We start from the raw sequence: 13328 nt of genomic DNA, 5'->3' as shown, positions 1-13328 counted from the left end.
TTCCCCTGATCACGGGCCGTCTCCCGCCCCTGAAGGCTCCTGGACTGTGAGAGGGGGCAGGCCAGGCTGAGAGACCCCCCTCCAGTGCATGAATTTTCATGCACCAGGCCTCTAGTATTTAAATAAGAACCATTGTACTTTTAAAGATAAACAAAAATACGATTTACCAGTTTGTTACTTTTCTTTCAATAAGAAGACAATAATGATACAAATCTGAGATATATACAATGAACATGTTAGCGCATCAACTTCTTAAATTAATCACTCAATAATCTCACTCTAACTATGAGATTCTCCAGAAAAATCAATTGGCATTAATTCTAGTCTTCTTTTAAAAAATGAAGGACAGTGCCCTGTGAACATTTCTAAGAGCTACATTATCAGATATACTTGCCTAATTTTTTTCAAGTTCAGATCAAAGTATGAATTTAAATTAGAACTTAAGACAATTTCTCTTTAATATTCCTTAACTCCTGCAGAGAGTTAAATACTTAATTTCAGAATAGGAAAACCCATAAAATCATTACACACAACAGAAAACAGACCAGAAAGCAGAAATATGTATGCTATACTAACCAATAAGAAGAACTGTTCCAACAGCCAAACCTCCACCTGGAAATAAAACAAAATGAAGAAAATTAATCTACGTTTTCACATTACTTTTAGCATACAAGTTAGACTTTACCAAGGACAGATTTCCAATAACTTTAAAATTGCTGTTGAAAACAACATTTTAATCACTTTTGCAATACTTTCCTTAAGGTGCTATTATGAAATAATTACATATTATAAGTAATTACACACTACACATTACAATTACTTTCACAGTATACTGTACTATCCTCCATTCTCTTGATAGGGCCATGCAGCATTCAACATAACAGTGGTTAAGTATTTCAATAATGTTATATTTAGCACTTGTTAATAAATTAACTCAATAGCCAAGACCTAAATGTGCACAGTAACTTAACTACTAAAGAAAAGAAATTCCACTTTAATCTTCATCTTCAAATTTAATAAGCCTTGGAGAAAAAATCCTGATAATTAAAAGAGATTCTTTTTTCATTTTGAATAATATACACAAAGTCTGGACATGCTCTAAATATATTTAGAATTTAAAATAAATATTTTATTTGTCATTTCAAACAAAGTCACAATCACAAAATAAAATTTCAATATAACTAGAAAATGTCCTTTTAAGTATCTGAATTGGGATATGATGATGAACATATAACTCAAATAAGATTCATAAAAAATCAATTTAAAATCAAGTTTTAGGAAATTATAACTGCACTGAAAAATGCAACATTCAACTACTATTTTATTCTCAAAACATTTGTAAAGTATTACTTGTAATTAATGTTGTAAACACAAGGTTACTTAAAAATAAAAATATGGAATGTACTTAAAGTATAATTTAAAAAGAAACTAGTCAGGGGTTGGGGGAGGTAGAATAGGGTATCCTCTATAATGCAATAAAAGGCTAATACACAAATTGACAGAACAGTGGAACGACTGGTCGTTATGACACGCACTGACCACCAAGGGGCAGATGCTCAATGCAGGAGCTGCCCCCTGTGGTCAGTGCACTCCCAAAGGGGGAGTGCCACTCAGCCAGAAGCCGGGCTCATGGCTGGCGAGCACAGCAGTGGTGATGGGAGCCTTTCCCGCATCCACAGCAGCACTAAGGACCCCTCGGGGGATGTCCGACTGCTGACTTAGGCTCACTCACGAGAGGGCGCAGGCAGGGCTGAGGGACCACCCATCCTCCTCCCCTCCCAGTGCATGAATGTCGTGCACCGGCCTCTAGTAGAGGGGATAAATGGTGATGAAAGGAGACTTGACTTGGGGTGGGGAACACACAATAGAATATATAGATGACGTACACCTAAAGCCTATATCATTTTTTAAACCAATATCATCCCAATAAATTTGATAAAAAAGTAAAAAAACAACACAAAAAAACAAAAAAAAAAATGTGTTTTGGGGTCAGTCAAACCTAACTCATGTTCTACTAATCACTTCCTTCCTGTCTTGGACAGTTAATGCAGCTATTGATGCCTCTGTGTTCTGATCTGCAAAATGGGCTTATCATACTACATGCCTGGCAAGGAGTGTTAAGGAAGCTCATGCCTGAGGAGAGCCAGGATTATATTAAAACTTCAATTGTTGGAGACCACACTGGTCCCCAGATCTGAGGCATCCAGCTATGGGGCCTGCAAGAGAGCCCACCAGGGCACCTAGCAGGCAAAACCTGTTTGAACAGTCTTCAAATACAGATGCTGTTGTAATAATTGAAATACAAACTCTAAAACAAAAACAACATTGTTGGACAATTAAACACAATGTAATTAGAATGCTTTAGGGTTAAAGAAACAATAGAACACTAATTAAGAACTTCCCCCCAAAAGTATTGTAGTAGTAAATGTTTTATAGAAAAAGTTAGTAGAAAAGTTCCTTTGATAGAGTTTATTTTTTGCTTCATAAGTAGCATACATGTTGTTTTCAAAGAATTTAAAATTTGGTAACAGATATGTCACAGAGAATACAATGCAGCATTTGGCGATTTTATGATTATAAGTAGAACATTCCAAATTGACAGAGAAAACAATAAAAAATAAAAAACAAAAAAAATTTATATATTGTTATGCTTAAGTGGATTTGTTATAGAACTAAATATTTTAATTTCACATTTAGATAAGTTCCTTTATTATAGCATTTAAGCTGTACATAGGACAACTTCAAATGTTCTTCAAACCAAAAGCTTAAAACACAAACTGAAAAGTATATGAAGATAACAGCCATAAAAGATTAGAGCAAAAAGGTTTTCTGTGGGCAAGATTAGGCTAAATGTTTATATGTGGTACAATGTGTGCCATATATGAAGCACATAAAGACCACTAACTTTTTAATCCATTTTGAACATTTAAATTACACTTTCCAACTCCTTACTTCCCTACTTTCCCTTGCGTGCAAAAACAAACATTTAACTACCTAATCACCAATTTATGTGTATTTAAGATGAAATATAAGCACATAAAACTCTGCAGTGGGCTAGTCTTAAGTGGGTACTATAAAAAGATAGTTGTCTTTCTTTCCTTAACTGATATCTTACAGGAAGGATTTAAATTTATCTCAACTCTCCTGGGTCTACATTCACGTCTTCTCAAGTTAAAAATTTATACAAAGCTTTGGGGCTTCATGTAAAGGAATACTTAGAGAATTAAAGATACTGTGTGAGTGCTATTCACAGTGAGATGATAAGAACAGATCAAGGAACAGTTCCCCAATTAAATGAAGTGACGCATAGCTCAGGTGTCTGGCCCAGAGAGGCACTCAGGAAGAGCTACCCTTGCCATTCTGGCTATTATCTTCTGATTAGAACAAATCACTGAAAATATGTTGCTGCTTTATAAAAGACTAGGAGCCCAGCATGCGATTTGAAATCGCGCGGCGCCGCCGCCCACCCTCAAGTCACTGGTCCGGCCCTGCCTCGCTCCTCGGGCCCCGCAGTAGCCACGGCCACTGCTGGTCAGGCCCTGCCTCCCTCTCCGACCCTTGAAGCAGCTGCGGTCACTGCTGATCAGGCCCTCCCCAGCTCAGGTGTGCAGGGGGGCCCCTGCCGCCCCACCCCAACGCTGTGCGCACAACTTCCTCCTGTCCTGTTGATCGCTATGGTGTCCCAGTTAATTAGCATATTTCTCTATTATATACGTATATAGATTATATATATAGATGATCACCATAACAGTGAATGACTATGCTACGGAGGTAATTTTCTAAAAGAATGATACAAACTACTGTTCCTGATAATTCAGAAAACACCACTCATTTAAAAAGTCTCATGTACATTAAAATTCTAATCTTTGGAAAGTTCAACATTACTTAAAACACCATAGAGTGGGGACATTTCAATGACTTTTATCAACCAAATTAATATCCCACCAAGATTTCTCTTACAAAAGTAATTTAGTTTTTCTATTATGTAAATTACTCAAACTGGGATTGGCTCTAGTCTTCCAAATTTTATTGTGGCAGACCTCAAATTTTTCCAAAATATCTATGTATGAGGTATTTTGATATACCTCACTTGATATGCTGAAGTTCTAGCTGTATTTTAGAATTTTTAAAAATATTTTTATGGGTTCCAAAGAAGAAGGGAGAGGGAAAGATAGAGACATCAATGATGAGAATCAGTGATTGGCTGCCTCTTGCATACGCCTCCCTGGGGATCAAGCCCACCCTGACTGGGAATTGAACCGGGACCTCCTAGTTCATAGGTCAATGCTCAACTACTGAGCCACTGCAGCTGGCCAAAATAGAGTAAGTTTGAATAAGTTTGTAGTTATGTCCCCACCAAAAATTTGAAAGCCTAAACAACCAACCACAAGAGGATATTTTGACAATATATTCAACCAAAGCTAGCTTTTAATATATCTTTAAAATCAGTAATCCCTAAAATGTTTGACAGGTAAGTAAGCAATTATAATATCTTTATAAAACATACAATGAAGTAAAATGGTCTTCTTTAATTGTATCTTATAGAAATATGGAGACACTTTCTAAGTCTGTAGGCAAATAAACACTTGGTTTTACTTCTAGACCTTCTTGAGAAGTATATTTATCTCCAGCTTACTAAAAACACAGGCAGTAAAATATCATACCCACACTTAAGATTACATGAGTTTGCAAGCATAATATTTTAATGTATTAATTTCATCAAGATTTTATATTTAAAAATGACACATTTTGTCCTAAAAATAGAAAAAATCTAATGCTTTAGAAAACATTAAAGAAAATTTAAGATCTTGTGATTAAGTGCCAATATTTTCCTAATGATTTTTAAAATATGAGGAAAAAGATTTTTTAAAAATTGGTGTGGTTAGAAAATTATATCAATATTATTTTAAAGAAAAAATATTCAATCCCCACACTTCCCAAAACTAAGTTAATTAAGCTATAAATTTTGAGTAAATAACATCAGGTTGATATATTAGAATATAAAGGCCCAGAAGTGATCCCTTATTTTATAACAAGGGTATCTCCCTTTTCAAAGTTAGAGAAAATAAAAGGGAAAGGAAAAACACCCAGAAAAAATAAGTGAACTAAACAAGTCCTTTTAAGTGCTCTCTATAAAATAATAGTTTTGCATTTTAGAGAAAATGCAATGTTAAACACAAGTACATATCCTTTCCTTAGTTCATAGCAATACCCTTAAATATTTAATGTCACACCTCAAATTAAAGGGCAGTTATTTCATTAATAAATCTACTTTTTCTTCTCTCTCTTTAGGAGTATAAGACATCCTGACAACTCTTAATTATAACAATTATTGGCTGGGCAAATATAGAATTCAAAATAGAAAAAGCTATGAACAGTGACAATGATTATATAGATTAAAACACATGAAATAATTTTACATAAAAAAAGGAACAAGCTACAGCTTTTAGTTACTAAAATATCATAACCAGGATTGTTTTATTGAGTCCAAATTCAACGAACAACTCCCAGTCTAGACCAGCCTTGGGCAAACTACGGCCCACGGGCCGGATCCGGCTGTTCTATCCGGTTCTCTTGCTCCCCTCCGCTCCTTTACTTTGAATTTATATTAGTTCACACAAACACTCCATCCATGCTTTTGTTCCGGCCCTCCGGTCCAGTTTAAGAACCTATTGTGGCCCTCGAGTCAAAAAGTTTGCCCACCCCTGGTCTAGACTGATCTAGTGGAGCAAAGGAAATAAGTCCACTAGTATTTATTTTTTGACATCAGTGTTGAAAATGGCAGCTACATCAAACTTCTTTGGAATACTCTACTTGGATTATTATTTAACCCAAATTCCTATCTGTCATTCACATGACAGTCAAAATTTAATAAATCCTAAACAGCAAAGAAGTAACCCAGTCAAGCCTGAAGTCACCTTTCCTTCAAGTATCTTTTTGAAGGATGAAGCTGGGGAATAGTTCCTACAGACTCAATAATACGGCCCTAAAATGGACTACACCTTATATGCTAGGATAAAAGAAATTCTGCCAGAATCTTTTACCCACTATACCCTCTCTTTGGAAGTTCTGGAAAAGAAAAATGGAATATTTACATATAGTATCATCAAATAACAACATAAATTTCCTGAAAGGGCAGGGTTGAGACCTGGATTAGGAAATCTCAGAACCTGAAAAATTTAAATGTAGCCCACTGGGAAATGTCTATCAGTATCCTATCTAATAAAAGAATAATATGCAAATTTACCATCACTCCAACACACAAGATGGCTGCCCCCATGTGGACACAAGATGGCCACCACAAGATGGCCAGAGGGGAGGGCAGTTGGGAGGGACCAGGCCTGCAAGGGAGGGCAGTTGGGGGCAATCAAGCCTGCAGGGGAGGGCAGTTAGGGGTGACCAGGCCAGCAGAGGAGGGAAGTTGGGGGCGACAGGGCCTGCAGGGAAGGGCAGTTGGGGGGGACCCAGGCCTGCAGGGGAGAGCAGTTGGGGGGGGGGGAACCAGGCCTGCAGGGGAGGGCAGTTAGGCATCAAACAGGCTGGCAGGGGAGCAGTTAGGCATCAATCAGGTTGGCAGGGGAGTGGTTGGGGGTGATCAGGCTGGCAGGAGGAAGCGGTTAGGGGCAATCAGGAAGGCAGGCAGGCAAGCAGTTGGGAACCAGCAGTCCTGGATTGTGAGAGGGATGTCCGACTGCCCGTTTAGGCCCAATTCTACTGGGATCGGGCCTGAACGGGCAGTCGGCCATCCCTCGAGAGGTCCCAAATTGGAGAGGGTGCAGGCTGGGCTGAGGGACACATATCCCCGTGCACGAATTTTGTGCACCGGGCCCCTAGTCTAACAATAAAATTCAGTTGACAGAACAAAAATACTTAATATCATTAGATCATGCTTAAAAGATGCATATATAAGGAATTCTCAAATGTATGAAACACTTTGCTTTTGGAGTAAGCAATGGAAATTTGAGAATATTACTTAATTAGCTTGTATGATTATATTACTTAATTAGCCTTTTAAGTATATTTTGCATCTCAGCTTAAAATTACAATGATGTGACAGTGGCAACAGTAAAAATATCGCTGTACTGTATGGCAGTAACAATACGGTATTTAGTTGTTACCCAGTAATTACTGAATATATTTAGGCAACAATACAATGTCACAGTATAGTTTCATCATCCTGATAAAGCATCCTACTATCATTACATTTTGTCACAATATGGTCATATTACACTTGTCAGAATCCCAGTCAAATAACATGTAAGTAACAACATAATCTGAATTGCTTATATCTATGTATATACACATTAGCAGCCAAATGTTTCACTTTCAAATCATGTTTTAATGAAAAACAAATGTAACGGGTTTGCTCCACAGCGCCATACAAAATAGAACATGAAAATACAAAAATGGCATTAAGAAGTTAACAACTAAAATACTTCTGCACATATTATTATTCCAAATGTAGTAATTCCCATTATAACCACTTCTTCCACTCCTTTGTACATTGAGAATTAACTATACACACGTAAAAAATATTTCAAAATATCTAAAAACTGATACTCATTTCAATCATCTTAATGAACACTAATTTTTAGCATAAGCTTGTTATAGTCAAATACTAGAGTCCCTATCCTCAAGCATATCTGGAAAATTTTGAAATTAGAGTTCAAGTTTACATCATTGTAGAAACACATGAGGAAGTTGCTTTGAGTTACCTTTTTGGTGGGGTGCTTCCAGGGACTAGAGTTAAATCACTAGTCTCAGGTTCAATAAATGGTTAAAACCACTTGAAAAGAGTTCTCAGAAACTTGAAACAGCTGCAGCATTTACAGAGCACTAAATCTGGAGCCTAAAGATCAGCCCAGGCTGTCAATGGTTCTGTGGCTCTGTTCATGTAACTTAATTTCTAAGTCTGTTTTTTGAGCTTCATCTTACATGTTTCATAAATTCTTGTCCAGGTTTTTTGCTGTTTTTTCTACACTTTATTATTTTTTCAATCAAGAACTTATTGAGAATCTACTAAGTGACAGAACTGTGCTAGGCACATTTTGTTACTCTAATGAGGAACCGAAGATATAACATCAGAAATGTGACCTTTTTGTTTGGAGAGTTTCAGGATCAAGTGAGTAAAATTACATAGCCCAACTGAATTAATATATAATCACATATAATATATATTTATATACATAATCACACTTGGTGAGATCCTATAGTTGAACTTAAATTTGAAAACAGCTTCCAAGTTTTAAGTTCAAATATAGGATTTCACCCAAGTAAGGTTGCAAGGGTTTAAAAAAAAAAAAAGGTGAGATAAATACTTGCTAACTAGATATTCTGAATCATTTTTGTTTATAGTACCATGCAATTTAGGAAGGCAATAGACTTGAAACAAGTAAAAATACTTAGACTTATGTAGAAATAACCAAGATTCAGTTAAGGACATGAAATAACAGAGGCAAAAAACCATATTCTTTCTTACAGGTTGCTTGCCTTGTCACTTCCCTTTGCATTAAACCTTGCAGGGTGGGGCTGGGGGCTAGGGATGAGGGGATTACACAGAGAAAAATGTCAAGTGAAGAACAAGAACAAGCAATGGCATTTCTAGAATTTTATGAAAGTGTACAAGATTTAACTGGCACACATCACATACTATTAAAAAGTCATGAAACACAAACATAAATCTTTTTTAATGAAGCAGCATCCAGATAGGAATTAACTAATTTACAACCTTTATTAACACAGCAGTTCTGTCCTACCAATCTAATCTGGTCAATCCTTTCAGTGTAACAGTAACAAAACAAGCATATTCATAAGCCTGCTATGAAAGGTTCCAGAGATTATATAGGAACGCCTAAGAACTGCCCTTCTTTCACTCTTAAAATGAGTTAACAGAGAAAAAAAATCGAACAGAAACATAATACGTGTATTTAACGCAGCAGATACGGGCGTGACTGTCAGTTTCAACGACAGGCTGTATGTAACTACTTGGGATCTACATAAACCTTTAATCCATTCTTTTAAAGCCAACGCGGTTTGTTTAAAGATTCAGAACCGGGAGATGAGCAGCCTGGCGGTGAAAGACGGGAAGTTAATTTTTTTCAGTATTTTCTAATGCAGCCTCTCTCTCACAATGATACAAACTTTTGCAGGTTAATCCAAACCATGAACTATCTGAGGATGGCGTTAGGATAAACTCAGAGACCTGGAGGGGACTGGATTCTAGAGAGGACGGCAAACTGTTTCCAAACAGAGTAATCCCCCTTGACCAAGGTAACAGCACGAAGGGATCCGATCGCAATCTAGAAAAAGGCTGGTGGGCAGGAACCCGAGTAAAAGTGGGAGCCCCAGGACAGGTCTAGTTAACAGCACTTAGAAGTCTCCATACAACCACTCCTCCCTCCATCTCTATCAGACCAGGCTATCTCGCCACGTCCGAAGGCGGAGGGGCCACACAGAGACGTGGGGTCAGGGGAGTTCCCCCAGCAAGTCCCCTCCCTTGTTTTCCCTCGGTCGAGCCTAGATCTCAGTTCTGAACCGACCTAAGAGCTGGTCCAGGGCTGGGAGCCCGGTTGATACCAGCAGCTGTCCGTTCCGCACCGACGGTCGTGTGCCTGCGATGGACACCAGTCGAGAGCCGCCGCTATCGGTGCCGCTGGCTCTAGGACCCCTTCTCTGGAAACTGGTGACGTTGTGTTTGCTGGCTGCCGCCGCCACAGACCCAGGACTCCTGGTGTCGGGGCCGCTGGTTCCCACTGCCGCCATCTTAGCGCTTCCCGCGTAGACCCAATAGGAACTCTGGGAACTCAAGTAGCCGGCCTGTCAGAGCCAGCCCCAAACTCCCGCCTCCTTGCGGCTCTCGTAGCCAATAGAACTGAGAGTTCCGTCTTAAGCCAACCAATAGCAAGGCGTATTGCTGAAAAGTGCTCTTTACGTGAGGACGGCGGAGTTCTGCGGGACCCAGGTGAGAAAGGCCCACCTGAGTCCTGGGGAAGAGCCTTCCGGGGTTCTTTGGGGCTAGAGGTGGGTAATATACAACAATGCTCTCGGTTTGAGTGTCTTCATTCACGTTTAATTACAGAAACGGTTGGTGGAGCGATATATCAAACACCTGCCAGTAGGACTTTTCACCGAGGCTTGTCTTGTAAAGAGGAAAGATACATTTCCCCGCCCCTTTCTCTTCTGATAGCTGATTGAAAATTCATTGTCTTCCCCTGAAGTCATTAAATTTTTTTTAATGGTTGTGTTATATTGAAGGAATCGGAACTCATTGCTTGCTGAGCATCTGAGCTCAGTTTGTCAGTGGCAGGTGGGTTGGATTTAGACCTTAGAGTGAAAACTCTTGAGCTTTGAGCCGATTTGGTTTCCCTCTGATTCAAAGAGCAAATTACTTTTCTGGCACGTCCCCGTGACAAGCTTTCGTTAATTTTAATTAGTGCTTCTGAAAGTCTTGGAGACCCTTTCCATAAGTGGTGTGAATGACAAGGGTTACTCTGACAACCTTGTTCACACATTTAATTGTCCTTTGCTGGTAAGGCACCTTCAAATAACAAAATACTTGAGGTATCCTTCCAAAAAAAAAAAAAAAAAAAGATAAGAATGAAATGTGTATGTACTTTATTTTTCTAGTGATTTGTGACCTTGAAATGAGAGCTTTCTTATTAGAATAGGAATTTTATGTGTGGGGAAAAATGTAATTTAGAGCTGCATCTTTCGATTTAAAATTTTTCTTAAAACTGAGTGTGTGTCTGCGTGTGTGGTGGGTAAGTGATTTTTAAAAGCCTTCATGATTGACAAGTTTAAAATATAAAAGACTCCCAAATCATGCCTGTACTACAAAGTTATGACTGGTTTTGACAGTGATGTATGCTACTTTTAAAATACAACCAAACCTCATTGCAGTTCTTGCCATTGAATTGTTTTAAATCTCAATGACCCGTTAAAACTCTTTGGCAGGTTCTGTTTGATGCATTAAAATTAGTATTGCTAAACAGTGACTGGAGTTTTTCATTTGGGGAGGTCTTTCATTTTTCTGGATTTTTTGTTTGTTTTTAAAGAAAAATGTTCAGAAAAAAACACCTCATGTTGCTATTCAACTATATCATCTGGAAAGTTTGATGAGGTTTAGATGTTTTTATTTTGGATCTTTTGCCAGTATATATCTAAATCATTCAGTAAATAGCTGTTAGGTGCTTATTCTTTGCTTAGACCTAATCTTGTCATTTTTAGGCCTACAGAAGTAAAAATGTTCTTATTTGGGGGAGATAAGATTAACATTAGAAAACAGAACAGCACTTGAATACATTGAGCAATATGTACAAATTTTGTCCTGTAGTAACTACTAAGAAGAGCAAAACAGAAAGTGGCAAAGCATTTTACTATCAAATAGAAACATTTTGGATATTTTTGTTGCTCTTAAATACTGATTTTTTACATGTTATTTTTACTTCCTATTCCCTTGTCTCCTACTCTATTTACCCTTTGGTTTTCTAAGGGTGATAGTGTGATGCTTTATTTGCCTTATTACTAGAACTGAAGAATTGTTTTCAACTTTTATAATTTGGGAAGCATCACATATGCACCCAAGTAATTTCTGAAGTTAGGCTATATCTGTGGAATAGTATAAAATTATCAGAGGATAATTTAATTTGTCTTGATTTTTTTTTTTTTTTACAAAGACAAAACTTTTGCTCTCAAAGCAAATAATCACATATTTGAATTTACCAGTATATAGAGTTGAACATAAGGCATTGGAATAAATACAGTGTATTTTTAGAAGGGAAGAGATAAAAAGGTGTATGTTTAGGTGTGCTTTTAATGATGAATAATTAATTAGTTAAATTCCAGGTAATGAGCCAAGTATGCAGGTTACAGGAAAAAGAATTAGTCTCTGCCCTCCTTGAGTGCACAGTTGGGGGATATAGGTAGATAAATAGAATACTAAAGTATCCTATATAATAAAAGGCTAATTGACCAAATGGCAGAACAACCGGTCACTATAATGCGCACTGACCACCAGGGGGCAGACACTCAATGCAGGAGCTGTCCCCCAGTGGTCAGTGCGCCTCCCACAGTGGGAGCACCGCTCTGCCAGAAGCAGGGCTCACAGCTGGCGAGTGCAGTGGAAGTGGTGGAAGCCTCCCCCCCCCCCAGTGCACGAATTTCGTGCACCAGGCCTCTAGTACTATATAATTTCTAGGACATAGGTGGATAAGTAGAATACTAAAGTATACTATATAATTTCTATTGGAGGACAAATGTAGGATATCTGACTTGGACTGAGAAGAGCCTTGGAAAGGTTCCCCTGAAGAGAAAGCTTAACCGGAGTTTTGAAGAATGTGTAGGTGATATAATCATTATAGAGAATGGAAGCCATTACAGAGAATAGGAAGACTGCTCCTTCAATAAATCTGTTCTCATTGCTTCTGTGCAGGTAGTTCTCATGGTTTATGCATAGTGCTAATAGAAGGTGGACTGGAGAAGGTCTAATTGATTTTCTTAAGGGATAATAGGAAATGGGAAATCATTGAAAACTTTTAAGGAAAGGAATGACAGTGATCATATTTGATCGTTACGTTTTGGCTACACATATGCTAGAAGAAAATGGATTGTCTGAAAGTATGACTGGGATAAAGAGAATGGAATGAATTAAGATATTACTATAAGGGGTAGAATTGATATGATAAGGAAGGTTGACAGGAGGAACCAAAGATGATTAACAGGTTTCTGACTTGAACAGCTTTGTGGGTGATAGATGATAAAGGATAAAGGAGAGAGAGCAGAATTTTGTAGTTATGTTGGTTATTTTAAGGAATGGGAGATCATAAAATGAGTATTTTTTAAAAAATGTGTGTAATTGGAGGAACCCATGGAGTAGTCAAGTGGATTATGTGAAAGAGGTAACTCTAGATGAAACATAGATTTGAAGTTAATTAGCATATAATGGAAGTTTACCCCAGGAAATGTATATTTTAGAATGAGAAGAAAAAAGAACTGATAATAAACTTTGGGGAACATAAATATTTGCAAGCTGGGCAGAGGAACAGAAAACAAAATAAGAATCGGAAAGTGATTATTAGATTTAGTAATAATGGTTTATTTTGCTTTTGTTTAACTAAAAAGTCAAATAATTTTGTTTAGAATTAAATGGCAAGTGAAGTTGAATATTTCATAAAAATAGACCATTTTACATTTTAGAAAAATTTGTTCTGGAGTGGGGGTAGGGAATAGAGGGAGATAACAAAAAAAATCAAAGGAGGAGTTTTGTTTGAGAGGTACTGTAAAACAACTCTAGACAATTGATAAAAGGGCTTGAATGAGGTAGAAGGAAT

General features: G+C 37.6%; 2 protein-coding genes across 6 annotated transcripts in view; one reads left to right on the top strand and one right to left on the bottom strand.

Moving 5' to 3' along the window:
- ELP4 (elongator acetyltransferase complex subunit 4) overlaps nt 1-9779 on the bottom strand; it is a 190192-nt gene extending 180413 nt beyond the window's left edge. For both annotated transcript variants that reach the window (XM_080687426.1, XM_080687427.1), the window contains exons 1-2: nt 9540-9779; nt 577-612 (exon numbers count right to left, since the gene is read on the bottom strand). In XM_080687426.1, coding sequence (XP_080543552.1) covers nt 577-612; nt 9540-9762 — 259 coding nt within the window. In that variant the 5' untranslated portion in view covers nt 9763-9779. The remainder of the gene's footprint in view (nt 1-576; nt 613-9539) is intronic.
- Nucleotides 9772-13328, top strand: part of IMMP1L (inner mitochondrial membrane peptidase subunit 1) — a 43555-nt gene continuing 39998 nt past the window's right edge. For 2 of the 4 annotated variants that reach the window (XM_080687430.1, XM_080687435.1), the window contains exon 1: nt 9772-9961. The gene's annotated coding sequence lies outside the window, so the exon portion shown is untranslated. Of the gene's footprint in view, nt 10021-13328 lie in introns of all 4 variants that reach the window. The other 2 variants (XM_080687428.1, XM_080687434.1) reach the window with 2 other exon arrangements.

Source organism: Plecotus auritus (assembly GCF_963455305.1).
Source record: "Plecotus auritus genome assembly, chromosome: 9".
NCBI classification, from domain to species: domain Eukaryota; kingdom Metazoa; phylum Chordata; class Mammalia; order Chiroptera; family Vespertilionidae; genus Plecotus; species Plecotus auritus.
Note: the sequence above shows the minus strand (reverse complement) of the source record. Positions and strands in the feature narration are given on the sequence as shown.